At 51.8% G+C, this 26,382-nt stretch overlaps 3 protein-coding genes across 8 annotated transcripts in view; 2 read left to right on the top strand and 1 right to left on the bottom strand.

Annotated features, from left to right (window-relative positions):
- Sh2d3c (SH2 domain containing 3C) overlaps positions 1-6,874 on the top strand; it is a 42,655-nt gene extending 35,781 nt beyond the window's left edge. For all 5 annotated transcript variants that reach the window (XM_090330687.1, XM_090330684.1, XM_090330685.1 and 2 more), the window contains 5 exons: positions 1,329-1,444; positions 3,104-3,275; positions 3,715-3,826; positions 4,616-4,822; positions 6,282-6,874. In XM_090330687.1, coding sequence (XP_090186813.1) covers positions 1,329-1,444; positions 3,104-3,275; positions 3,715-3,826; positions 4,616-4,822; positions 6,282-6,457 — 783 coding nt within the window. In that variant the 3' untranslated portion in view covers positions 6,458-6,874. The remainder of the gene's footprint in view (positions 1-1,328; positions 1,445-3,103; positions 3,276-3,714; positions 3,827-4,615; positions 4,823-6,281) is intronic.
- A 1,834-nt stretch (positions 6,875-8,708) lies between these two features.
- Positions 8,709-12,387, top strand: Tor2a (torsin family 2 member A). The gene is made up of 5 exons (XM_090330683.1): positions 8,709-9,007; positions 9,381-9,646; positions 10,314-10,489; positions 11,274-11,401; positions 11,654-12,387. The coding sequence occupies exons 1-5, from the start codon at positions 8,857-8,859 to the stop codon at positions 11,896-11,898; spliced, it is 966 nt and encodes a 321-aa protein (XP_090186809.1). The 5' UTR covers positions 8,709-8,856; the 3' UTR covers positions 11,899-12,387.
- Positions 12,325-26,036, bottom strand: Ttc16 (tetratricopeptide repeat domain 16). Of its 2 annotated transcripts, none has more exons than XM_090330681.1 (14): positions 25,936-26,036; positions 24,912-25,084; positions 24,310-24,400; positions 23,978-24,121; positions 22,576-22,676; positions 22,369-22,498; positions 20,652-20,866; positions 19,416-19,660; positions 19,024-19,165; positions 16,803-16,968; positions 15,926-16,068; positions 15,610-15,772; positions 13,965-14,037; positions 12,325-13,155 (listed from the first exon to the last, which is right to left on the bottom strand). In XM_090330681.1, the coding sequence occupies exons 1-14, from the start codon at positions 25,951-25,953 to the stop codon at positions 12,608-12,610; spliced, it is 2,352 nt and encodes a 783-aa protein (XP_090186807.1). In that variant the 5' UTR covers positions 25,954-26,036; the 3' UTR covers positions 12,325-12,607. The 2 variants fall into 2 exon arrangements, with proteins under 2 accessions (XP_090186807.1, XP_090186808.1); XM_090330682.1 differs by lacking the exon at positions 12,325-13,155 and adding an exon at positions 13,168-13,276.
- Positions 26,037-26,382: the final 346 nt, after the last annotated feature.

Below are 26,382 nucleotides of genomic sequence, written 5' to 3'. Positions count from 1 at the left end.
AGTAGCAACGACAAAGGGAGACTGAAGCAGGAACATTGCTAGTTGGAGACTAGTCTAGGCAATGAAGTAACTTTGGACTGGACTACAGAGCAAGTCTATCTCATTTTTTAAATGCCCAAACTGAGATATTCTTATATCTGCCAGGGGTCAGTTTGGCGCAAGAACTTGACATCCCTGAGACCCAGTAGGGTTTGGCACTAGGATGGAGTATGGGATGTCCCAGTGCCCTGGAGCCAATCTGCTCTACGTTAGGGGGCTGGTCCAGGAAGCCTGACCCTCCGCCCCCAACGCCATCTAGTGGACAAATAAGCAAAATATTTCCTCAGCCCATAAATTGTCACTGCCAGGGACTTTGCTAAGTAGGAAGAGACTTTGACCCTCTAAGGATCCCAGTTTTCTCTGTACCCCAGTTTTTCCCCCCCTGTAGTTTGGGGTGCTAACACTGGTTTAAGAGCTCAGAAGAAAGAAAAAAGAAAGACAAGGCAGAGATTTTTCTCTGTGACTTGTCCTGGGCAAGAAGGGAGGTCCTTGGATTCTATCCCCTTGTGGCGTAGGCAAGTCCATTTCCTCCCTGGGCCTCTTTTGTTTAATTATTAGAAATTTTTTTTTCTGTTGTGGGGTTTGAACTCTGGGCCTGGGTGCTGTCTCTAAACTCTTCAGTTAAAAGCTAGTGTTCTACCACTTGAGCCACAGCGCCACTTCCAGTTTTCTGGTAGTTAATTGGAGATAAGAGACTCACAGGGACTGGGAGTTTGGCCTAGTGGCAGAGTGCTTGTCTAGCATGCACAAAGAGCCGGGTTCGATTCCTTGGTCCCACATACATAGAAAAATCCGGAAGTGGTGCTGTGGCTCAAGTGGTAGAGAGCTAGCCTTGAGAAAGCCCAAGGACAGTGCTCAGGTCCTAAGCTTAAGCCCAGGACAGGCAAGAAAGAATCTCACAGACTTTTGTGCCCAGACTGGCATTGAACTATGATCCTCAGATCTCAGCTTCCTGAGTAGCTCTGATTACAGGCATGAGCCACTAGTGCCCAGTTGCCCTCTTGAATAGGGGCATTTTGGTCCTTGTCTTAAAGTGAGTATTTAACATGTCAGGCACCTCTGAGCCTTTTCCTGTTGCATCCCATTTTGCACATGGGCAAACAGGTTCATTTAGAAAGGTAGTCACTTGCTTTGTGTCAGAAGATTAGTAGAAGTGTTGGGATTCAAACCTGGCCATCCTCTTAAAAAGGAAAAAAAAAAACAAAAAAACGAAAAAACCCTCTCTGACTCCCAGATGGCTTGAACCAGGCCTGACAGGAAATTAATCAGCCCTCTGGGCGTCCTTGTAGGTTGCTAGGATACTGGGTGTTACCAAGGAGATGCAGACCCTAATGGGAGTCCGCTGGGGCATGGAGCTGCTCACCCTCCCCCACGGCCGGCAGCTACGACTAGACCTACTGGAAAGGTAAGACAAGCACCTGCATTTGGTGGTGAGCATTTAAGGAGGGAATCCTGGGCTGCCTCCATTTCCTTGGCTGTGGTGGTGTGGCCCACCACCAATCTCCCAATCTCCTAGCCCTGCTAGGGTTTGACTATGCCTCATCCCACTGGCCAATCACTTCTCACTCAACTCAAGGCAATCTGGTATCCCCAGGACTTCATCCTCTATCTGCTATCTCTGGTCTCCCCCCTCCTCTCTCTCTCTCTCTCTCTCTCTCTCTCTCTCTCTCTCTCTCTCTCTCTCTCTCTCTCTCTGTCTCTTTCTCTCTCTCTCTCTCTCTCTCTCTCCAGGGTAATGTATAGAGGGGTTGCAGTTACATTTGCCAGATATTAGGTACATTACTTCTCACACATTGATACCCTCTCTCTCTCTCTCTCTCTCTCTCTCTCTCTCTCTCTCTCTCTCTCTCTCTCTCTCTCTCTCTCTCTCTCTCTCTCCAGGGTAATGTATAGAGGGGTTGCAGTTACATTTGCCAGATATTAGGTACATTACTTCTCACACATTGATACCCTCTCTCATGTTTTTGTCCCCATTTTCCTCTCCCCACCCCCTGGATTCTCTTTTTTGCATCCTCTTCCATCAGTTTTGGCCCCTGCCCACAATTTCAGACCCTTGTCCTTTTTTTCGGGGGCGGGGGGAATGCTTGTTCTTGGCTTGAACTTTGACCAGAGCTTCTTCGTCCACGGTTGGCACTTTACAACTTGAGCCACAACTCCATTTCCAGCTTTTTGGTGGTTAATTGGAGAGAAGAACCTTAGACTTTTCCGCCCAGACTTTGTTGTTCCTCAGATCTCAGCTTCCTGAGTAGTCAAAGCATTTTTTTTTTGGACCAGTCCTGGTGCTTGAACTCAGAGCCTGAGGTTTCTTAAGACTAGCACTTTACACTTTTTTTTTTTTTTTGCCAGTCCTGGGCTTGAGCTCAGGACCTGAGCGCTGTCCTTGGACTTTCTCAAGGCTAGAGCTCTACCACTTGAGCCTCAGCACCACTTCCAGCTTTTTTCTATATGTGGTACTGAGAAATCGAACCCGGGTCTTCATGCATGCTAGGCAAGCACTTTAACCACTAGGCCAAACTCCCGGCCCCAAGACTAGCACTTTACTACTTGGGCCACAGCACCGCCTCTTTTCCTGAGTAGCTAGGACGACCGGCATTAGCCACCAGAGCCTGGCTTGTCCAGTCTTTTTTTTTTTTTTTTTTTTTTCCTGATTCTTCTTGTTCTTTTTTTTTTGTTTTTTGGTCGTGGGGCTTGAACCCTGGGCCTGGGCCCCCCGAACCACAGCCCCACTTCTAGTTTCCTAGTGGTTATCTGGAGATAAGAGTCTCACGGACTTTTTAGTGCCCAGGCTGGCAGTGAACCATGATCCTCAGATCTCAGCCTCCCGGATAGCTAGGATGACCGGCGCGAGCCACCGAGACCGGCCCTGTTCTCTATCTTAAAAGCGAGCTCGGTGATGAAATTTCCCCGGCCAATCACGAGCCCCGCCTCTAACTTGTTGTGACCAATCAAAACCCCGTAATCGTGTTTTCCCTGGTCCTGGCCACGCCCCCTACGCTTTCTACCCCATCACAACCTCGCTTCCTGCGCTGGCCCCGCCCCCCTCACCGGCTCTGTCCGTCCGCAGATTCCACACCATGTCCATCATGCTGGCCGTGGACATCCTGGGGTGCACGGGCTCCGCGGAGGAGCGGGCAGCGCTGCTGCACAAAACCATCCAGCTGGCGGCCGAGCTTCGAGGCACCATGGGCAACATGTTCAGCTTCGCGGCGGTTATGGGTGCCCTGGACATGGCCCAGGTACAGAGCCCACCTCCAGTGTCTGGAACCAGAGCCCCGGGGCCTGTGTGCGAACAGGAAAAGGGTTTGCGATTTCTAGGCGTTTGGGGGAGAGGGATGGGAGAGTGTGGCTCAAGGGACAGAGCCACTGCCTTGCAAGCTGGGTGCCCTGAGTCCAACACCCCAGTACTACCTCCTCACCTCCCCACCCCACCCCCCAAAATGTTGGAGACAGAGGAGAATACAGTTTTCCAAGTATTTCCCAAGACCAATTTCTTCCCCTTCTTTGGGCCTCAGTTTTTCCACTTTAAGACAAATGAGGCACACTCGGAGCTAAAATGACTGTTATTTAGTGATGAGTAAACTATCACATTTAGGTGGTGGCTGAGCCGGACAGCCTGTGCCAGCTGCCCTGGCAGGCTGTTTTCCTGGCTGGACGCTCACAGTGTGATCTCCCCAGATTTCCCGGCTGGAGCAGACATGGGTGACGCTGCGACAGCGATACACGGAGGGTGCTCTCCTGTATGAAAAGAAGCTGAAGCCTTTTCTCAAGAGCCTTAATGAGGGCAAAGGTACACCACCCTCCTAGCCTTGAGCTGAAGAGCTCAGGGACAGTGCCAAGGCCCAGAGGTAGGGTGGTAGCCTTGAGCTGAAGAGCTCAGGGACAGTGCCCTGGCAGAGTTAAAAAAAAAAAAAAAAGAGGTACACCCCCTTCCCCTTGCTGTGTGACATTAGACAGGTTCCAGCCCTCTGGGTGAGCAGATTCTCCCCGTGTGGAAGCTGAAATCTGAGGAATACAGTTCGATGCCAGTCTGGGCAGAAATGTCTAAGATTCTTTTCTCCAATTAACCACCAAAAACCTGGAAATGGGGCTGTAGCTCAGGTTGTAAAGTGCCAACTTTGAATGAAGAAGCTCTAGTCTAAGTTCAAGCCAAGAACAAGCACTGTGGCTTAAGGGGTACAGCAATAGCCTCGAGCTGAAGAGCTCAGGGACCATGCCTAGGCCCAGAGTCCAAGCCCCCAATGACCTCCCTCAACACAAAAATAATATATATATAAATTATATAAATGTGTATATATATATATGCTTTCTGAAAAGAAAGTATACATTAACATATTATCCCATAATATTGACCTCTAGGTAATTGTTACCACTTGAGGCATGTCCCCATTTTCAACGTTCTAGTAAATAGGCGTAAGCCATGCCCAGCTCCAGGCTTAGCCCTGGCTGAGTTTATCCAGGAAATCTAAAAGGGATCTAGCAGGTCCGTTGTCTCCTGCCTGCAGCTTCAGGCCTGCGGTGGATGACTGTCCTTCAGGGTCTCGTAGCACTTGTCCATTGTCCTCTTCTTCCCCTACAGAAGGCCCTCCACTGAGCCACACCACCTTCCCCCACATCCTGCCACTCATCAGTCTGCTGGAGTGTGACTCAGCCCCTGCTGAGGGCCCTGAGCCCTGGGGCAGCACGGAGCATGGGGTAGAGGTGGTTCTGGCTCATCTTGAAGCCGCCCGCACGGTGGCACACCACGGAGGCCTCTACCACACCAACGCTGAAGTCAAACTGCAGGGTGAGTGTCAATGACATCCTGGGAATTCTACTCTCCTCCAGTGTATCCCCTTCTTCCAAGCACCCATCCACATCTCATTCTTCTGCCTGCTCTCTCTCTTGGCTCCTTTCTCTGGCTCCTCTACTTCAACAAGCAATTGTTAGTGAAGGTGTCAGGTGAGGTGGGCTGACACAGCCATGACGTAAAGCAACTTAGATGTGTATCTGAGCTTTGCTAGGCCTCAATATTTTCATCTGTGAAGTGGGCATGTGATAGGCCTGCTTCACAGTGTTGTTTGGAAAGGTGCACAGCCGAGGCCCTGGTGTGGAGAGACCTGCCCGGGCATCACAGACTGTGCCGTCTGGTGGGACACAGAATTCCTTCTCTGGAAAGGAGCAGAGAGAAAGTGGCTTGAGACTCTGTCTTTTACTTTCTTCAGCAAATTTAAGCCACAGAAGTCCTCTGGAGACAGAAACTACAGTAAAACAAAAATAAGCCTTAAAGCCAGGTACTGGTGTCGCATGCCTGTAATCCTAGCTACATAGGGAGGCTGAGATCAGAAGACTGAGCTCATTTGAAACCAGCTCAGCCAGAAAAGTCTATGAGACTCTCATCTCCATTTAACTACCAAAATGTTGGAAATGGGAATGGGGCTGTGACTCAAGTGATAACAAAGTTATCCAGAGGTAAATATTATGGGATAGTCTGTTAATCTTTTTCTTCTTTTTCTCATACTTTCTTTTTTCAGAAAGTGTATATATATATTTATATATACATACATACATTTATAAAATTACTCTCTATATTTTTTGGTGTGTGTGTGTTTCCCCGTGCATGTGCACATGCACGTATGTGTGCGCCTGAGCTGGCTTTGAACCTTGATCCTCAGATCACAGCCTCCTGAGTAGCTAGGATTACAGGCATGAGCCACCACCTGGCTGTTATTTTCTGGTCGATCATGGGGCTTGAAGTCTGGGCCTGGGTGCTGTCCCTGAGCTCTTCAGCTCAAGGCTACCACCCTACACCTGGAGCTTCAACCCCACTTCCCGGTTTTTTCTAGTGATTAATTGGAGATGAGTCCCACGTTCTTTAGTGCCCAGACTAGCTTTGGAGCAATCCTCAGATCTCAGCCTCCTGAGTAGCTAGGATTACAGGCGTGAGCCACCACGCCCGGCAAATATGTTTTTTCCTAAGAGCTGAGGATGTAGTTCTGTAGTAGAGCAATTGTCTAGCATGCAGGAAGCCCTGGGTTCCATTCCCAGAAATGCTTGCACACAATTATTGTCTAGTCTTAAAAAAAATAGAAGAAAAACTAGATGTTAATTTGTACAGTCATGTTCATCAACAGACTGAATTCTGGCAGAATGAGGGAAAGGAGCCCAGGAGCAGGGACCCTGCGGTCTGTGGGGGCTCTCAGTGAGAGCCCAGCCTCCCCAGCTGGAAGTTGTTCCCTGACCCTGTATTCACGTCCTCCCCTCAGGGTTCCAGGCCCGGCCAGAGCTCTTGGAGGTGTTCAGCACTGAGTTCCAGATGCGCCTTCTCTGGGGCAGCCAAGGCGCCAACAGCAGCCAGGCCCGACGCTATGAGAAATTCGACAAGGTCCTCACTGCACTGTCCCACAAGCTGGAACCTGCCGTCCGCTCCAGCGAACTGTGACACTGTGCCACCTTTCTCCTCTGCAGCCTCAGGCAGCCCAGGGGGTGGGCAGAGTCCTTTTCCCCAGAGCACCCCAGGGACACTGTGATCAGCCCAAGAATGTTCTGGGTTCAAGTCCAGGATCTCCCTGCACCTCCAGGGTCCCATGTGGACCCTGGACTCTGCCCTTGGACACATCCTTCTGAGTCTTCAGGAAGGATAGGACCCCCTACTCCCCCCACAAGCTTCTGTGGTCCCCTCTCTCTGCGAGGTTCCCTGTTTTTGAGCCATGGGAAGACTCCACACCTCCTCCCTCTTCTCCAGGCATCTGCACTCGGGCACCAAGGCCTCCATCTTGCTACTGTAAATAAGTGTCCTGTAAATAGATGTACAGAAGCTAGGCTTTTCCTTTCATACAATAAACTTTTATGACTCTTTCTTATGTTGCTCAAGGGGCTTCAGGGAAGAAAGGAGCACTTTTTCACAGGTAAAAGGTAGAAAACTTGGGCTTGGTAGTGGGACTCACATGATGGGGTGCCTACCTAGCTAGCATGCAGCCCAGAGTTCAAACTCTAGTATCACCAGAAAAAGAAGAAAAAGGTGAAAAAGTATTCAACAAATACCTTGGTTCCCCAGACCAAATTATGTAAAGAGCCAGGGTCATGGTTGGTGGGCACCCAGGACTGCTTCTGAAGAGCTCGAAGGGCAGGGATGAGAAGACAGCCAATTCAACCCACTGGCAGGACTGGCTTGCCCCTCTCTCCTCCTGTCTCATGCCTGTCCCAGGAAGCCACAGCACTGGTTCTCACACACATAACCCAAAAACTGAGATTTTCTTTTTTTTTTGGACAGTCCTGGTGCTTGAACTCAGGGCCTGAGCAGTGTTCTTGGGTTTTCTCAAGGCTAGAGCTCTTACCGCTTGAACCACAGCACCACTTCCGGCTTTTTCTATGTATGTGGGACCAAAGAATGGAACCCCGGTCTTCGTGCATGCTAGCAAGCACTCTACCACTAGGCCAAACTCCCGGCCCTGAAAAAACTGAGAGCTTTTGGTGGAAGGGCTATTGGAAATCTTGGATCCTAAGTATCCTGTAGAAAAATTGATCTGGAGAGAGAAGGGACTTTTCTGAGGTCACAGTGGGAGAATATGAAGGCTAGTACAACCTGGCCCAGAGTCCCGCCCCCCACCTCTCAGTGGTGGGAACTACTAGCTGGGTATGGTGGCTCACACCTGTAATCCTGTCTACTCAGTAGGCTGAGATCTGAGGATCACAGCCAGGGCACGAAAATCTAAAAGATTCTTGTCTCTAGTTAATCAGCAAAAAACCAGAAATGGAGCTGTGGCTCAAGTGGTAGAGTACCAGCTTTGAAAAGAATGATAGCCTGAATCTCTGAGTTCAAGCCCCAGTATGAACACACAAACAGACCCTTAAGACTTTTGAGCCTGAAATGAGCAGTTACCACTATTCCACTCTGTGTCTGTTTGTCTGTCTTTGTACGTTGAGGGGAGTAGGGAAAGGATCTTGGATGTTGGGCCAGGAAGGCTGCCAGGAGGTGGTGGGAGAAGTAGGGGTGGACAATGTGAAACACGATCCCAAGCCAAGCTGGGAGCCCCAGGGGCTTGTTCATGCCTCTGCACCATTTGACCTGAGGTTGAGGATGCTTGATGTGGCATGTTAAGTCCTTGGCAGCAACTGGACATGGGGTTGGTTCTATTTTTTACTTGCTAGGGGACCTTGAATAAGAGACTTAATCTCTTGGGTCCTAAATTCAATAAAGAATAATGGAACCTGTCTCCTGGGACTGATTAAAGTCTTTAGTGTGTAGAAGCTGCTAGGTAAGACACACCATAGTTCACACTGAATGGACCAGCGAAGATAATTTCTTGATTCCTTTTGGAGCTGAACACTCTATGCACCTACATCTCATTGAAATAGCACCCTATTTCTATATAATCGAGGGGATTAGAATACGGGATGTGTAAGTCTTCTGATGCTAATAGCCAAAGGTGCTCATCAAAAGCTGCATCTAAGTGAACCCTCTTGCCACACCGAAGAGAAAACACTGAAAAAGGCGCTTTGCAAAATGTAGGATTCCGTGCCAGCTTTTGTTGTAACTGTTACGTCACCCTTTGTGGTTGTACTCCTTTATTTTGTTCTGCGCGAAGGTGATGGTCCCCTGGTTACCGTGGCCATGGAAACGAGGGCCTCCGTCTAGGATTGGGCGGTTCTCGGGCGCCCGCTGTAGGCCGCTCTCCGGTACTGCTGCGCGAGGTCGACCCGGCGTTTGAGACGCGCGGGAAGGAAAGCTCCGGGGGGCAGGGCTATGGGCGTGGCTGCGACGGAGCGGTGCACGCCGGGAGTTGTAGTTCGCAGGTCGAGGCGGTGGGCGTCTCCTCACGGAGCTCGGGCCTCTCCCGGATGGCGGCTGGGACGCGCGGCTGCCGGCCCTGGGGCTCGTTCCTCGGGCTCCTCGGGCTGGTGTCCGCCGCGGCCGCCGCTTGGGACTTGGCTTCGCTGCGCTGCAACTTTGGCTCCTTCTGCGAGTGCGACTTCCGGCCGGACTTGCCTGGTGAGGGGCCGAGGCCTGGGGGCGGGCCGGGGGCGGGCGGGAGGCCAGGCCCGGGGCGGTGCGCGGGCGCGGGCGGGCCCCCAGGCCGGCCAGGGCCCGGGGGCAACGGGCGGAGAACCGGCTCGGAGGGCTGCCCGTTGGGTTCCCAGGACAGAGGCCTCTGGTTGGTGGGCGCCAGGGTGGGCGTCTAAGGCGTCGGAGCCGGGGAGTCCCGGCCGCCCGGCCGGACTCTGTTGACAGCCCGCGCTCGCGCCGGGTGGGCGCCATCCGGAGGTCGGCCCGGTGAGGGCGCTGCGGATCTCGGAGGGCTTGCGCCGGTCCCCGCCCCCTCCTGGGAGGCTTCAGCCGCGCCACCGTCCTTCTCTGGCCCTAGGCTTGGAGTGTGACCTGGCTCAACACCTGGCCGGCCAGCACCTGGCCAGAGACCTGGTGGTGACGTCTTTGAAGGCCTTCCTGCAGGATCCCACCCCTGCCAAGCCGCTGGTCCTCTCCCTGCACGGCTGGACCGGCACCGGCAAGTCGTATGTCAGCTCCCTGCTGGCTCGCTACCTCTTCCGGGGTGGCCTCCGCAGCCCGCACGTGCACCATTTCTCCCCCATTATACACTTCCCACACCCCAGCCACATCGAGCGCTACAAGGTAGGCTGAACGTGCCTGCATCACGGTGTGACAGACCCTGAGAAATGAGTCCGGAGCCCAGAGAAGGGAGTCGCTTGTGTTCAGCTCACACAGCAAGTTGGAGTTTCAGCCCCCAGGATACCTTCCTAAACAGAGCTTGGGGCAGTGCCATTCTGCCTGGCAGGGAGTTCTCTTTTTGATGTGTGTGTGGGGGGTAGGGGGTTAGTGCTACCTTCTGACCAGAGTTGTTGAGAGGGACCTGGGATTATACAATTACAGATACTATTTTATTGAGCACCTGTGTTTGTCACTCGATCATCATCTTCCTGTGGGTTCAATTTGGGGCCCAGAGGAAGCACTTGACAACATACCATCTTTGACCACTGCCATTGTCTGAGCTGGTCTGTTTCAGCTGTCGGCACCATTTGGGGATAAGAGGGAGGTTTTTCTTGTTATGAAAGCAGTCATGAAAGGCGCTTGAACAGAGCGATGTACCAGGCTGTGTGACCTTGGGAAAGTCTATGCCTCTCTATGAGCCAACCTTTAACCATCAGTCTCATTAAGCATTTGGTGCCCTCTGGGAAACCATATCTCTCTGGGAAGGAGATGATTTCTTGATGTGGGAAGAAGTTAAGGGGTTGGTGGAATACCTCTGGGCCCTCCTGGAACTCTTGCTTCTTCCCCATAGAAAGATCTTAAGAGCTGGGTCCAGGGGAACCTCACTGCCTGTGATCGTTCCCTCTTCCTCTTCGATGAGATGGATAAGCTGCCCCCTGGCCTGATGGAGGTCCTGCGGCCATTCCTGGGCTCCTCCTGGGTTGTCTATGGGACCAACTATCGCAAAGCCATCTTCATCTTCATCAGGTGGGGGCTGCTGGACATGGGGCTGGGGGAAGACCCTTGTCAAAGGAGCAGCAGGGGGACCCATCTCAGCCTAATCTTGGCCTGGGCTCCCAGCAGTAGAGAAAGACATTCTCAGCACTCAGCTCTCACTAGTGGTGGTTATTCTCAAAGCCAGAGGGGACTCCTGGTGGGTCAGGAATTCTTTTGTGCTAGTGGCTCACAGCTTTAATCTTAGTCACTCAGAAGGTTGAGATCTGAGGATCATGGTTCAAAGCCAACTTGGACAGGAAAGTCTATGAGACTCCTATCTTCTGTTAACCACAAAAAAACTGAAAGTAGAGCTGTAGCTCAAGTGGCAGAGCACCAGCCTGAGTGAAAAAGCTAAGGGAGAATGCCCATGTCCTGAGTTCAAGCCCAGTACCAGCTTTAAAAAAAATTCTTTTGTGGTCAGGAGAATACTGCCTGAGGAACTGGAAACTAAGTTCTGAGCCCTCTTGTTCTCTCTGCATTCCCCCTGAGACTTCTTTGAGCATCTGCCTCTTCATAACCACTGGGCTGATATTAATGCCTTATTGTCCTCCTGGGGGCTGGCCAGAAGAAAATCAGTTAAGAAACACACAAGTGCAGTACAGACTGAAGTGCACTGCATTTGCATAAGTCACAGAGTCATGTTGACACATGGCTGGAGGGTGGGGGACAGTGTGTTCTTTGTGCTTCTGCCACACTGAACTGAGCTCCCAGGCCTGATTAGGTGTTCCTGGGGAAGCGAGGGCTGAGTCTCAGCCTGGGTCTTTCATAATTTCAGCAACACTGGTGGTGAACAGATCAACCAAGTGGTCCTAGAGGCGTGGCGCAGCCGCAGGGAACGGGAAGAGATCGGCCTGCAGGAGCTGGAGCCCGCCATTTCTCGAGCTGTGCTGGACAACCCACACCGTGAGTTGGCTCAGGAAGCCTACCAGAGTGGCCTCACACCCAGACTCAATAGGCGAGACTTAGTGTTCACAGGGGTCTGCAGCTTGGAAATCTTATGCCCTGTAGTTTTGAGCCCAGGCTTTTGTGGTCTTAGCTGTTACGCCAGTGATTCGAACAAGCCCTGAGCCTATGCCACACCCCACTGGCCCCTTGGGTTGTGGGCTTCTCCCCATTTGAGGAACATATGTGTGTGTGTCTCCCTTCACCTTGTAGATGGCTTCTGGCGCTCGGGCATCTTGGAGGAACACCTGCTAGACGCCATAGTGCCCTTCCTCCCGCTCCAGAGGCATCATGTAAGGCACTGCGTGCTCAATGAGCTGGCCCAGCTGGGCCTGGAGCCCCAGGAAGAGGTGGTTCAGGCTGTGCTGGACAGTGCCACCTTCTTCCCAGAGGATGAGCAGCTCTTCTCCTCCAATGGCTGCAAGACTGTGGCCTCCCGGATCACCTTCTTCCTCTGATGCTCGGGACATCCTTGCCTCCTCCGGCCAGGCCACACAGGAAGGCCCTTGTCCTGAGCTTGCTAGCCCGTGGGAACCAGGGTAAAAAGTCAAGGGTGCTGGCCAGGCTAAGGATAGAGGGCAAAAGGCCTGGCCTCTTACTTTGGGTGAGAGCCACTTGGGCCTTCGCTGCCTTCTCTGTGGAACCCTGGTCACCCCAGAACCTCATCTGAGCCTTGACCTCTCCTTGCAGCCTGAGCCTTTTTAATGTGAATTGTAACTCAGGGACCAAGTCTCGTGGCTGCCCCCTTCATCCTGGGGTGTCCCCACCTCCATTCACCGTGCCATTGTCCTGGCTCACATGCCCCTTCTCCACAGCCCAGGCTGTGACACAGGCTGGGACTTTGCTGTTTCCATGAATGGAGGGACTCGAGCGGACTCCTGGCCTGCATTTGGATGTTTTTAATCTTGTAAAAGAAGAGAACAAATGTAATAAACCTAGCCATGGGATCAGAGGAATGTTGGCTGGGGTTTCTCTGCCCTGGAAAGGATCAGTTTGGCTAATGGCCAGCATGTTGGGCTAAATCTGTTCTCTCCCCAGCCAGAAGGGCTAGTGACATGTCCCCTTCAGAGAGCAGCTAGGGGCTGCGGCTTGATGAGCCTCAGCTTTGTTGGTACCTGAGCTCCCTCCCTGGGCAGTCTTGGTTCTGGTAAGACTTCGATTCAGAACCTACTTGGTATAGATCTGGTTGGAATTTGAGGCTCTATTGAGGTCAGCTTCAGCTTTGCTGGGCCTCTGGCTCTGGGTCCCCTGGCTACTGCTGAGGCTCCAGCGTTGTTCGTAATAAGCCCTGGTCTTGCTGGCATCTTGCTCCTGGGGGCCAGCAGCCTTGCGGGCCTTCCAGTCCTGGCTTGGGGTGGCATTGACTCCTCGGTCCCTTTGCCCTGGGCTCTCCAGATCCCTGCGCTTGTTGAGCCTCTTCTTTGGGCTCTGGGTGACCTCTGTCTTGCTGACACTTTGGTCCTGGCGCTTGGAGCTATCATTTATGGTGGAGCTTTGACTTTGGCTGGGAACAGCTTTGGTCTTGCTGAAGCTCTGGTTTGGACCAGGGGATACCTTGGTTTTTCTGAGGTATTCCTTCTTTTTCCAGGAGTCTGGGGACTCTGTCCACAGCGCTGAGGAGTCAGATTCCAGCAGGGACTCCAGCCCCTCAGTGCTGGAGGATCCCTTGTAGTCCTTGCTGGAGGACTCCGTGTCGGAGGTGGCCAAAGTTTTGACTGGAAAGGTGTGCCAAGAATGCCTTCAGGCTTCTGCCCCACCCCTAGCAGTTAAAGGGGTATCTTCCCAGCTCACACCAGGCCAGCCTCCCCCACAGCCTAAGCCCTGAGGCCAGCCAGGCTGAAAGATAAGAGAAAGCCGCCATTCCCTGTCCCCCTCCATCTGCTGCCCCTTGACCCCTCTGTTCCCACAGGTCAGCCCTCCCTCAGACTTAGCTAACTCCTACTCTTCCTTCAGTTTGTCAAAGCCCCATTAAGCCTTCAGAGGGCTGAGGACGCTCCCTGCCTCTAGGCCCCTCGCCCTGTCTCCCTTCACAGTTGAGTTAGAGCTTCCACTCCAAGGCAGTGACTGGACCCGTCATCCCTCTGCCTATGTCAGTGTTGGGCCCATCCTCCATAGCACCAAATGGAAGGCATGGACCCTGCCATTTCCCTGCTCAAGGAGTCTAGTTTTTCGTTTTTTGTCCTCCCCCCCTCGACTTGCTGGTACTTGGTAGGGTTGGTACCCCACATCCCATGGATATGCAGATATGCATAAAGCTTGTGAGCTAGTTCTGGGACATGCTGAGCTCAGAGAGAAAAGGGATAGGCCAGAGAGACCCAAGGGAGGGGGCAGCAACCATGAGGAGCTTGGTAGTGAGCGCCCAGCCTTCCTGCTTTGAGATGGGCACTGTCTCACCAAGTCTGCCAAGGTGGAAACTCATCCTGAGTTAGTCACTAGCCCAAGGGTCACACTGCTGTCAACAGCAGGGCCCAAGTCCCCGACCCCTGGCCATTAGCACTGTAGGCCTTGCAGGCTTGGGACTCACTGCTGAACACGGAGCTTGAGGTAATCCGTTCAAGGTAGCTTTCAGAGGGGGACGTCTCCTGAGGGATGGGCTCCTGTGGCAGAAACAGGCAGGGTGGCTGTGCTCAGAGACTTTGGGCAGCAGCCACGCCATTGGCTCTTCACAGATACCAAGCTGCAGCCCGGTAGAGATACAGAGGCTAGGGCTGCATGAAGGGGCGTGGCCAGGCTACACACACGGCACCATGAGAGAGGCCAAGTTCAAGGACTGCTGGATCTCTGATGTCCTCTCTACAAAGTGAACACTAGCTTGTGTAGGAGCTGGGCTGGCTTCTGTAGGCTGTGAAGTTCTGCCCTGGGGATGGCAGTGAGGAACCGAGGCGCTCTGGTCCCTGTGGTCCTTGCAACACACAGGGGAAGGGACACCTTGCCAGCACCACTTCACAGACTTGGGAACCAAGACTCGGAATGCCCAGGGCCATGGTGAGGTGAGATGTGGGTTTGAGCCCAGCTCTGCTGGATCCCTCAGCCATACCCATGACTGCTGGCCTCTGCTACCATTACAGCAGGTGGAGGGAGGGTGCCACAGGCTATGTGTACCTATGGGACAGGGTCCTGATCTCTGCTGTGCCCTCCCAGACCAACATCACTATGGCCACAGAGGCATGCACAGGGAAGGTCCATATTTTACACCTGTTCTAAGGTGAAGTAGTAAGCTTCTTCCATTGTGTCTGGACACTGATATCATGTTTACTTCAGTGGCATAAAGTCTTCTTTGGACACCTGATGACTGTCAGCAGTGGGGACAGATAGATAACTGTAGAACAGTCACAGGCTAGCATATTCTATGTGATGAGAAACAGTTCACAACACAGGGTTTATGGAAAGGAGCCTGAGCTGGACAGCTCGCATGATTGCTAATGGAGAGACTGGTGGTATTTTTACTGAGCTGGTATTTGTGTCATGGTATGTTCAATTTGTCAAAATGCATCCAACTCTTTTCCTAAGAATTGTGTCCTTGTCTATGCTGCATTCAATAAAAAGCTTCTAAAATAATTTAAGAATTAAACTGGGTACTGTTGACCTATACCTTTGTTATTCTAATTGAGTTCGAGTTTGAGGTTTGAAGTCAGTCCAGATAGAAAAGTCTGTGAGACTCTTATCTCCATTTAACCACCAAAAAGTTGGAAGTAAAGGTATGGTTCAAGTACAAGAGTGCTAGCCTTGGGCTGGGAGTTTGGCCTAGTGGTAGAGTGCTTGCCTAGCATGCACGAAGACCCGGGTTCAATTCCTCGGTACCACATACGTAGAAAAAAGCCGGAAATGGTGCTGAGGCTCAAGTGGTAGAGCTCTAGCCTTGAGAAAGTCCAAGGACAGTGCTCAGGCCCTGAGCTCAAGCCCAGGACTGGCAAAAAAAAAAAAAAAAAAAAAAAAGTGCTAGCCTTGAGCATAAAAGTTAAGTGGAAGTGTGAAGTTTTCAGTTCAAACTCCAGTACAGGCTTGCACACATAGACACACACGCACAGCGGAGACTGGCACAAGTGGTCAGAGCACCCAGTAGTGTGAGCCATATGTGTGAAGTCCACACCTCCATGCACCCTTGCCTTAGTAGAAGTGAAGATGCCTCAGCCTCTAAAGGCTGCAAGCCTGGCATGGGGCCCACTCACCTTTTTCTCTTGCTGGTCAGAGGCCTTGGCTAGCTCTTCTGTGCCTTCTGGCTCTGCTTGCAGGGACTTGGGGACGGCCTCCTCTTCAGAGACCTCAGACACATTCCACAAAACCTGCAGGTTCCGGGCCTTCTGGCGCTCCAGTTCCCGTATCCTGAGCATCCTGTAAAGATCCCACCCAAGGCCCTTGGTGGGATCCCTGGACTCTATTGCAACCTTCCAAGGACAAGCCTGTGCAGGTCCTTGCAGGTAGCAGGACCAGAGCAGTCCCAGCCAGTCCCCTTTCCAGGTCTCTGCCCCAACTCTAGGAACTTACCCCATAATGCCACCAGCGCTGGTGTCTGGCAAGTCACTGTCCCCTAAGCGCTGCAGCTCCAGCCTGGCCAGGTGGGCCACCTTGGTTGCAAGCACCTCCTTTACCGACATTCCCGGAAAGAGGTTGGCCATCATTGAGAACAGCTGCCAGGAAAATGGGTGACGTGAACCAGACTGGCACAGTGGCAGAGAGCTGGTGCTGCCCTGACCCCTGGGTCTGGGGGGATGGAGGTAAGTCTATAGGGATGACCAGGGATGTAGTGAGAGCCCTGCCTGAGAAGGTTCCTGTGTACGCCTATGAATCCACACCTCCCTCTCTTAAGTCTTCACCCAGTATCTGAGTTACCTAGGTAACTGGCACACCTGGCAGCAGCTACCTCCCTCTTCTCTGAGGTCACATCCTGGACTGCTCTATCATGCCTCCTTCAGATTGTGGGAGGTTCCTAGGCTTTGTGTTCATATCTGTAGTGGTATGGCCATATCTCCCTACCTGGCCACACAATCCCCCACCTGGCCACACCTTCTCCCTACCCCTTCCCTAGTTAAACCCAGGCAAAACAGCTGCATTTCCAACATGGAAGTGAGGAGGCAGCAGTTAGGGAATAAATTTCCTTTTTTTTTTTTTTTGGCTAGTCCTGGGGCTTGAACTCAGGGCCTGGGCGCTATCCCTGAGCTCTTCAGCTCAAAGCTAGCACTTTACCACTTGAGCCACAGCACCACTTCCTAAAGTTCTCTTTTTGCCTGAAAACCTCACAGTAGTTTTTTTCACCAGTTACCTAATTAAAATCTAACATTCATATTGGTACTGAGTCAGGTTTCTTTCAGGGATGGGTGTAATGCAGGGCCTGGGCTGAACTCATATCTGCTCTGCTGCCCACCTTTGGTTGATTGGGGTTTAGGATCAGTGAAGTGGCGATATCCTGGCGGGCCCCAGCTTGGTCTTGCAGCAGCTGCCGGCTCTTGGCCCGGTACAGGTAGTACTGGGCCCTCTTGGGGTTGTGTTTAATGGCCACTGAGAAGTGGTCCTCAGCCTTCTGGAACTGCCTGTAGGATACAGTGGCTCTGCTTCCCCCATGCACCCCTCTTCCCTCCTGCTAGTCACACCCTTGGTGGACTCCACACCTAGATTCTGGAGTGAATCTCCAGAGTAAGTAGGCATTTTTATGACCTTCAGGTAGGGAAGGCCTTTCTAAGACTGTCACAAACTGAGCTCAAAAGGAAAAAACAACAACAATAATTTACTACAATTAAATAATTCCCAATAGCTGGGCACTGATGGCTCATGCCTGTAATTCTGAGTACTCAGCAGGCTGAAATCTGAGGATCATTATTCAAAGCCACCCTGGTCTTGAAAGTCCATGAGACTCTCATCTCCAAGTAACCACCAGAAAACTGGAAGTGGTGCTGTATCTCAAAGTGGTAGAGCTCTAGCTCAAACACCCCCCCACACACACATTCACACACCCCAATGTATAAGGTATGGGGTTGTAGCTCAATGGCAGAGCACTTATTAAGTGTATGTGAGGTCCTGGGTTTAAACCCAAGGACCTGAAAAACTATATGTAGTTATATTTACATCAATATATATAATACATATATAATAATGCCTACAAGGAACTCAATAATAAAAAAATTCTGTACTGGAGTTTGACTCAGGGCCTTCCATTGGCCACGCAGATACTATCACTTGAGCCATACTCCTACATCTTTTTTTTTTTTTTGCCAGTCCTGGGCTTGAACTCAGGGCCTGAGCACTGTTCTTGGACTTTCTCAAGGCTAGAGCTCCACCACTTGAACTACGGCACCATTTCTGGTTTTTGTTTTTTTTTTATGTATATGGTACGGAGGAATCGAACCTGGGTCTTCATTTATGTCAGGCAAGCATTCTACCACTAGGCCAAACTCCCAGCTTCCTTTCTTTTTTTTTTTTTTGGTCAGTACTAGGGCTTGAACTTGGAGCCTGGGCACTGTCCTTGGGCTTTCCTCAAGGCTAGTGCTTTGCCACTTGAGCCACAACACCACTTCCGGCTTTTTTTGTATATGTGGTACCATGGAATCAAACCCAGGACTTTGTGCATGCTAAATGAGCCCTCTACTACCAGTCCACGCTCCCGGCCCCGCTACCTCTTTTTTGCTTTACTTTTAGAGAGGTTTACTCTCTTGCTGTATATGTCTCTGTCTCTGTCTCTTTCTCTCTCTGTCTTGGTCCTGGCACTTGAACTCAGGATCTGGGCACTGTCTCTGAGTCTTTTTTGCTCAAGGTTAATGCTCTTCCAGCCTATTGTGGTTAATTGGATATAAGATTCTCTCTCTCTTTCTATCTCTCTCTGTCTCTCTCCTGCCTGAGCTGGATTTAAACCACAATCCTCTGCTCTTGACCTCCTGAGTGTCTGTGATTATAAGTGTGAGCCACCCTTGCCTGGCTGCATTTCCCATTTTTGTAGTCTTTCTACCTATACTGCCTATTGAGTTGAGGGTTTCCATTTGACCAAACAGGATCTGTTAAAATCCTGAGTAGCTGGGTCGTTATGAGCCAGCTCACAGGTATGTTTTTTCCCCCAAATAAACAATTTAATAGCAAAATAGGCAAACAGTTTAGATAGGTCATAATGACCAGTAAATACTGCTGGACTTCAATAGCAATGTCAACATGCAAAGTAAACAAGTGTTTTTTCGTTTTGTCTTTGTTTTTGCCTGTTAGATGAGCAAAGTTGAGCAACAGTCTTCTAATACTTGGCTCCTAAAGGCTGGGATTAAAAGCATGCCCTACCATGCCTGACTGGGAGATAACATTTTGGAATAAAGCACATAGCAAATGTTTCTTTTTTTTAAAGTTCACTGTGCATTGAAAAATGTCATAAAAGAATAATCACTACAGTAGTCAAAAAAAGAACAGCAGAAGTATTTGTAGAGAAGACTTGATAAACCAAATCAGTATACAGGAGACAAATGGGAGCAAAGAAGCAGCTTGCCCAGGACTGCAGCAGGGACAAGACCCAAGCCCTCCCTCCCATGCCACTCCCTGCCCCCACAGCACCCCCGCGTGCCCCATCCTCCCCGGCCCCCCCCCCCCCCCCGTGGGTCCCAGCAGGGGCACACTTGCGCTTCTGCTCACAGAAACCCATCCTCTCCTGCAGCAAGCCCATGCGCATGTTGGCGCCCTCATCTGTCGGGTTCAGCATCAGTGCCTGCTTGTAGTCGGCCTCCGCAAAGGCCAGGTTGCCTATCTGGAAGAAGCAATCTGGAGTCCGAGGGACCCCAAACGTCTAATGTCCTGGAGCCCTGGCCCATTCAGCTGTTAGCCTGACTCTGAGATGCCGTCCTGAAACTGGTGGCTGGTAGTTTCCTGTGTGTTTGGACCCCTTCTCTTCTCACCCCCCCACCCCAGCCCCCCAGGAGGTCTGAGTACTTGAGGCTGTAGCCAGCTTTATCTGAGGCAGTGGGCCCTGGGCCACCGGGCCCATCAAATGTTGCCTCTTCCCTGTGCTCACCACCACGGTTGATGTACAGGCCTTTCTCCTTCTGCTCCTCTCGGAGCACTTTGTTGAGCAGCATCACGCCCTCCTGGTAGGCGCCATTTGAGTAGCAGTGCACTGCGAAGTCATTGTAGGCCAGCAGCAGCTGGCGCTGTGTCTTCCGCACCAACTCGCTCTGGGGGTCCGCCATCATGTCCAGTGCCTTCAGAAAGTCCTCCACTGCCCCATCATACTCTTGGAGCCGTCGGTACATGGTTCCTCTGTGGGGAAGGAAAGGGCAGGTGGCTTCTAACCTCAGTCCTCAGATCTCAGCCTTCCAAGGAGGTAGGATTACAGACATGAGCCTGTTGAGGGCTTTTTGTACTGTGACAAACATTTTACCACTGTGTAGATGAGAAAGTCTAGGTTTACCAAGGTCAAATGGCCCTTCCCTCCCTCCCTCCCTCCCTGTTTTGGTAGTAATTAGGGGTTTGAACTCAGGCACGCATTCTCTCTCTGTCTCTCTCTCTCTCTCTCTCTCTCTGTCTCTCTCTCTCTCTCTCTGTTCTGGGGCTTGAACTCTGGGCCTGGGCAGTGTCCTTGAGCTCTTCAGCTCAAGGCTAGTGCTCTACCACTTTGAGCCATAGTGCCATTTCCAGTTTTCTGGTGGTTAATAGGAGATAAGAGTCTCGGGGCCGGGAGTTTGGCCTAGTGGTAGAATGCTTGCCTAGCATGCACGAAGACCTGGGTTCGATTCCTTGGTACCACATACGTAGCAAAAAGCCAGAAGTGGTGCTGTGGCTCAAGTGGTGGAGCCCTAGCCTTGAGAAAATCCAGGGATAGTGCCCAGGCCCTGAGCTCAAGCAAAAAAAAAAAAAAAAAGAGTCTCACAGATTTTCATGCCCAGGCTGGCTTTGAACCATAGGTGTGAGCCACTAGCTCCTGGCTAGGCAAGCATTCTTCTGGGCTTTGAGGCTTTGGAAAACTGGATTCAGTACTCAGTCTTGTCTCATCTCCAGCTAACTAACTCTCCCCAAGCCCTTCTCCCACTCCTGACCTTTAAGAGCTGCTCAGCAGTTTTTTTTTTTTTGGGGGGGGGGTTAACAATTCCAGGGATAACAGGACAGCAGTGATTGCGATTTCCCAAGAAAGTCTGTGAACCCAAATATTAGTGACACTTTGGGGAAAAGAGGCCTAGAGAGGGTCAGGGATGCTCTGAACCTGCACAGCAGGTGTGTGGGCAGGCAGGGCCAGCACCTCCCCACCCCATACCGGAACAGGAAAAAGCTGGGGTCCAGAGGGTTGTTCTGGATGGCACAGTTGATACGTCGCAGTGCATGCTGCAGATGGCCCTGCACAGCTAGATTGCCAGCGTCTTTGTGGGCTTGATTAGCCTGGTCTACCATCAGCTGGAGCAGCACTTTGGCCTGTGGATGATTGGGGTCCAATAGCAGGGCGCTGCGCACATCACGGTAGCAGAGTTTGGGCTGCGGGGACAGAGTGACATAAAAGTACCAGCTGGCTAAGATGAGGGCTTTCTTGCCTAGTGTGTGGGGGATGTAAAGGACGGGAAATCCTCTAGATATCAAGCTGGTTCCTTGCTGTCCCTCGTTGGTGTCTTCCATGTCATTGTTCCATCTCTTCTGCCTCTTGAGTGGAACAGGTTGCACTGTGGGAAAAGCTCATCCCCAGCCTCATCCTTACCAGTCCCCTTTCCAAGTGAGCCACTTCTTGTAGGAGTGCTGAGAGGCTCATTTGAGGCAGAAGGGCCCCAAGCCCCTCCTCTCACCTCCTGACCTCTGAGCCCAAGACAAGATGGAATAAAAACAAGGCCTAGGTATAAACAGAAAACATCCCCAGTGGGTGTGCAGGCCAGTCCATCAACCAACATTTTTACCAAGTACTCCTTGTCTTGTAGCATGTGTGGTATGGAGAAGGGAGCCGGGCAGACTGGACGGCAGGAGGAAGGGGGAGATGAGGGAGTGAGCTTGGCTCACTACTGCAGCACCATTGAGAACTGGTTGTATGACCTTGGGTAAGGAACCCTGGGCTGTTTTTTCCTCTACCAGGCTAGTGGGAGGCCCACACCAAGCAGGGGTGGCTAAAGTCCAGGACCAATAATTGTCTATAATTACTAGTTTCCTGCCTTTGAATGAGACTGGCCATTGAGTCACCAGCATTAGTTGTCTGGGTGACTTCCTCAGCTACCCTCAGGGGGCAGTGTGTGTCCTCCTTACCACCCCAGCCTGCCTCACCTGGTGAGAATCGGTAAGCCCACCCTGCCTGGCTGACCTGACCTTTCCCTGTCCTGTTGCCATCACCTGGGCCTCCAGCAGCCCGTGCACCACAGTGTGCTGAAGCTTCCTTTCCTGTCCCTGAGGCAAGGCTGTGGGACCTGCCCTCACTCCCTCACCCACCCCCCTCTCATGCTCCCTTCACTCTGCTGCCTCCAGAAGGAGCCAAGGAGTCCCCCACCACCTCATCCCTCCTGTCCCTCTGCCCTAAGATGTCCCAAGCCATGTCCTGCACACATTGTCCCCACCCTGGTGGGGGGAGAGGAGCAAGGCTTAGTCACTGGACAAATAGGAGGAGGGAGGGAAGGAAGGAAGAGAGGGAGGGAGAGAGGGGAGGACAAAGGTGTCTAGGGTGTCTTTTGGCATGCCGCTTCCCTTACCCAATGCTTTACTCATCCTTAGTACAATCATCTGTTTGGAGAGCTCTGAGGGGCTAGGGGTGATATGGGTCTGTCATCTGCCAGTTTCTTTGGGGCCCAGAACAAGCCTGGCATAGAACAGGGCTGACTGACTTGGGACAACTACCCAAATGCAGTCAGGTGGCACAGCTACACAGGCCCTGTGCCCCAGCAGGGCGATACCCAGTGCACTGTGGAGGTGGGACTTGCTGATAGCCCTCCAATAACCTTGAGACAAATTGGGGGATCTCAGACTGTGTGTGTGGGATATTACCTGTACCACCCACCCTATGCTACCTTCTGGAAGAAGTTGTAGATTCTAGCCCGGAGGAGGTAGACGTCAGCATTAGTTGTTCCTTGCTTCACTTCCCTGTTGATGAATGCCAGGCAGTCCTGATGTCGTTTGAGGGCCAGCAGGCAGGCCATGCTGAGGGCAGAGAGTGAGGGTGAGGGGAGGCAGGCAGGCAGCGGTGCTGGGAGAGGAGGGGGCATGCCAGCACTCACCATCGGTAACGGTAGCAGGATTTCTGGGGCTGAAGCTCAAGGGCATGCAAGAAGGTATTCAGGGCATTCAGGTAGTCACATTGCTCAAACAGAGCCTGGCCCTGGACACAGAGAATGCTCAGTTCTGCTTGTGACTTAGCCTAGCCATGCCCACTGGCTTGTAGAGGAAGGAGAATATTACACTGGTGCAGAGGGAAGAAATACAGGGACAGAGGACTTCAGATCCAGGAGAAGCTTTAAGAGGCAGACATGGAGATGGTGGGAGATAGAGAACTAGGGAGAGACACAAGAGACCCTGAGAAATACACTCTTGGTGCACATGCCTATATGGGCACACACATACACACAGTCAAAATGGGGAAAAAAAAGGGCAGTTTTTTTTTTCTAAGCTAGGGCTTGAACTCAGGGCCTGAGCACTATCCTTTAGCATTCTGGTTCAAAGCTGGTACTGTACCACTTTCAACCACAGCTCTACTTCTGGGTTTTTTTTTTTAGTGATTAATTAGAGATAAGTCTCTTAGAATTTCCGGGAGTTGGGTTTGGACTGTGATCCTCAGATCTCAACCTCCTGAGAAGCTAGGATTACAGATGTGAGCCCCTGGCGCCTGACCAGCTGGTTGGTACTTTATAGTTTCATATCAATTTTGAATTTTATTGAATTGCAAAGGAGGTCACTGTTACACTTTCTGTGCTCAGCGTTCAGGGCATCTCTACTATAGATTTGTGCTGTCCACTACAACAGCACAGTTGTACGTGGTATGCAAATTTCAAGTAAATGCTAGTTATTTTTTTAATTTTCAGTTTGGGAAATGGAACCCGGAGCCTAATCAAGCTAGGCAAATGCTCTACTTCAGGGCAAGTAAAATGTGCTACCAGCCCAAATAAAATTAAAAATTCAGTCAGGCACCAGTGGTTCACACTTACAATCCTAGTTACTCAGGAGGCTTAGATCTGAAGATCATGGTTCAAAGCCAGCCTGGCAGGAAAATCCATGAGACCCTTACCTTCAATTAACCACCAAGAAACTGGGAGTGGAGCTGTGGTTTAAGTAGAAGAGCACTAGCTTTGAACAGAAAAGCTCAGGGTAGTACCCAGGTTCTGAGTTCAAGCCCCAGGACTGTCACAAAAAAATTAAAATTCAATTTCTCTGTCACATTTGCCCCATTTCAAAGGCTCAGTGTTCCATGTGGCCGCCTATGAACAGAATGTGTAGATCATTGTCATGGCTGCAGGAAGTTCTATCAGACAATGCTCTAAGCCTTTCCTAAACCCATCAGGAGGGAGAGGGGCAGCAGATGGGGACGAAGACCCTGGAATGAGAAGTCAAGGAGACAGGACCTGTCTTCCGTCTGAGGAAAGCCTCCTACAGCCAGAGACTGACGGCCCCGGGAGGCTCAGGTACCTGCAGGTAGAGCACAAAGGTGAGCCGCTCCAAGTACTTGGTGTTGTCTGGCTGGAGGACCAATGCCCTTCGCAGGTTCTGCACAGCCGAGGAAAAGTCACAGAGCTGGATGTAGGCTTCAGCCCGCAAGGCGTAGAATTCTATCTGAGGATGAGGCACCCTAGCTATTGCCCCCTCCCTGTCATCAGCCCTTCAGGGCAGGGCTTGATTCCCAGTTACCAATAGGGACTTGGATGTCCTGAATGAAGGAGCCAGTTGCTGTAACCTGGGGGAGAGGGATGATATATGCCAGCAGCCAGCTGCCCTCTCTCTGTCCCCTGGCCTCCTCTTACCATCTTGGGGTCCAAGTGGAGGGCCCGGGAGAAATACAATGCAGCTGCTTCCCATTGCTCCTTCTCCAGGCTCTTATAGCCTTGTCCGTAGCTATGTGGGAGAAGAAGGAGCAGGCTTGGGGGCTGATTTTGGATCAGCTGAGGGTAAAGGGCTGGGTGTGAGGTTAGGTGGGAGAAGGTAGAGTTTGGTAGAGAGGCAGGGGAACACACACCTACACATATACCGACAGAGAGAGAGAGAGACAGATAGACAGACAGACAGACAGACAGACATATGTATACACACATTTTTTTTGTATATATGCCGGTACTGGAGCTTGAACTCAGTGCTCTTGCCTGGCTCTTTCTACTGAAGGTCAGTGCTCTACCACTTGAGCCATAGCTCCACTTCTGGCTCTTTGGTGGTTAATTGGAAGTAAGAGTCTCACGGACTTTCCTGTCTGGGCTGCCTTTGAACTGGGATCCATAGATCTCAGCCTCCTGAGTAGTTAGGGTTACAGGTGTGAGCCACTGTGCCCAGTAGGGAGGAGCTCAGATAGTGACTCAGAGTTGGACTGTATGATAAATGGAGCCTGGGCATGTGGGACAAGGTGATCACTTACTACTCTATGACTTTGAGTGGCACTGTATATCCTGTGGCCCTTGGTTTACTCTCCTCTGGGTCATAGAACACCTTGCTGCTCCCAAAGATGCGTTGTACGGTATCATCTGGATTTGGCTTCGGCCATGGCCTTTTGATGATGTCTAAGTAGCCCTGGACACGTGTTATGGCACCCTAGAACAAAGGACAGCAAGCTAGTGCAGGTCTTATAGATGGCAGGGGAGGGTGTAAGGAAACCAGGCCTGGTAAGAGATACACCCTCTTATCCACAGAGTCTTGTGGCATTCTCAGATTCATTCCCTTAGGTATGTTCCAACCTCTTTCTCTGCAGTCTTGCTCCTCTGCCTCTCCTGTGGTCAAGGTTGGGGGTCAGAGTACTCACACTCACACTATTCTCTGATTCTATTATCAGGTTCCCCACAGCTGTAAGGTCCCCACTCAGATCCTGCCTCATGTGGCAGGCCTTGGAGTTCCTAAGCCTTTTGGGTGTCCAGAGGAATCATCACCTGTGCAGCAGGCCACACTCAGTAGATACATCAGCTGACTTCTTCCACAGGTTTTCCCATCTGGTTGTGCTCACCTTCCCCACTATCCATCACAGCCAGAGAGACCTTGTCCCGTTAGGCCTTCACCTTCTAGTCCTCTTCCTCAGAATCTCACAGATCCCTCAGCACCGGTGACTCATACCTGTAATCCTAGCTGCTCAAGAGGTTGAGACTCCATCAGTGAGACTCTTTATCTCCAATTAACCACCAAAGCAGCCAGGGGTAGAGCTGTGGCTCAAGTGGTAGAGTGCTAGCCTTGATCCGACAAAGCTACGGGAGAGCGCCCAGTACCACACACACACACACACACACCCTCGGCCCGCTTCTCTTCCCTGTCCCCTGATCCAGGTGACAATGTCATCTTGGCTTTAACGCCAGCTCCCACCACTCTTCTTTCCTCCCACAGCCACAAGTGAATCTCTCTCGGTGTACAGGCCTTCTGGCACTGCCTTCTGCCCCTTCCTTCTCTCCAGTCCTCACCTGTTTGGAGTCTGTCATGAACCCCCCGACGTGAACCGCCTTCCGAGAGGACCTCTGGCGCCACCTCCCTCGCCGCCTCCGCCCGGCTCCCACCCTGGGCCTCGGCGTTGCTAGGCACCAGCTGCAGGACGCCCAGAGGCCCCGCCCCCGGCCCCGCCCCCGGCCCCGCCCCCGGCGCCAATGATTGGTTAAACCTTTTATTAGTTGGGGAGGTTGAGGCCTATGGTCGGGAAAGAATTTGTCAAATTTCTGCAACGTGGGAGGGCAGTGGCGGAGGACACCATGAGGCCCTGGCGTCCCAGACCGAAGATTGAGCAAGGGCTCGGAGGATGCAGCACAGACCCCCCGGGACACGGTGACGCGGCGCCGCGGAATGCGCACGGGCGGCCGGACGTGTCCACTCCGCCCTCCCCTCACTTCCGCCCCTCCGACGCACGGCGTCCGCGA

The sequence above is a fragment of the Megascapheus bottae genome, chromosome 3, assembly GCF_031878675.1.
Source record: "Megascapheus bottae isolate mThoBot1 chromosome 3, mThoBot2.hap1, whole genome shotgun sequence".
Classification (NCBI taxonomy): Eukaryota; Metazoa; Chordata; class Mammalia; order Rodentia; family Geomyidae; genus Megascapheus; species Megascapheus bottae.
Note: the sequence above shows the minus strand (reverse complement) of the source record. Positions and strands in the feature narration are given on the sequence as shown.

Coding starts and splice junctions, on each gene's coding strand:
- Tor2a (XM_090330683.1), top strand. CDS start 8,857: ATGGCGGCTGGGACGCGCGGCTGCCGGCCCTGGGGCTCGTTCCTCGGG. Junction 9,647..10,313: donor GCCACATCGAGCGCTACAAG/GTAGGCTGAACG, acceptor TCTTCCCCATAG/AAAGATCTTAAGAGCTGGGT. Junction 11,402..11,653: donor TGTGCTGGACAACCCACACC/GTGAGTTGGCTC, acceptor TTCACCTTGTAG/ATGGCTTCTGGCGCTCGGGC.
- Ttc16 (XM_090330681.1), bottom strand. Junction 24,122..24,309: donor TCCACTTGGACCCCAAGATG/GTAAGAGGAGGC, acceptor CCTCATCCTCAG/ATAGAATTCTACGCCTTGCG. Junction 22,677..23,977: donor CCTTTGTGCTCTACCTGCAG/GTACCTGAGCCT, acceptor CTCTGTGTCCAG/GGCCAGGCTCTGTTTGAGCA.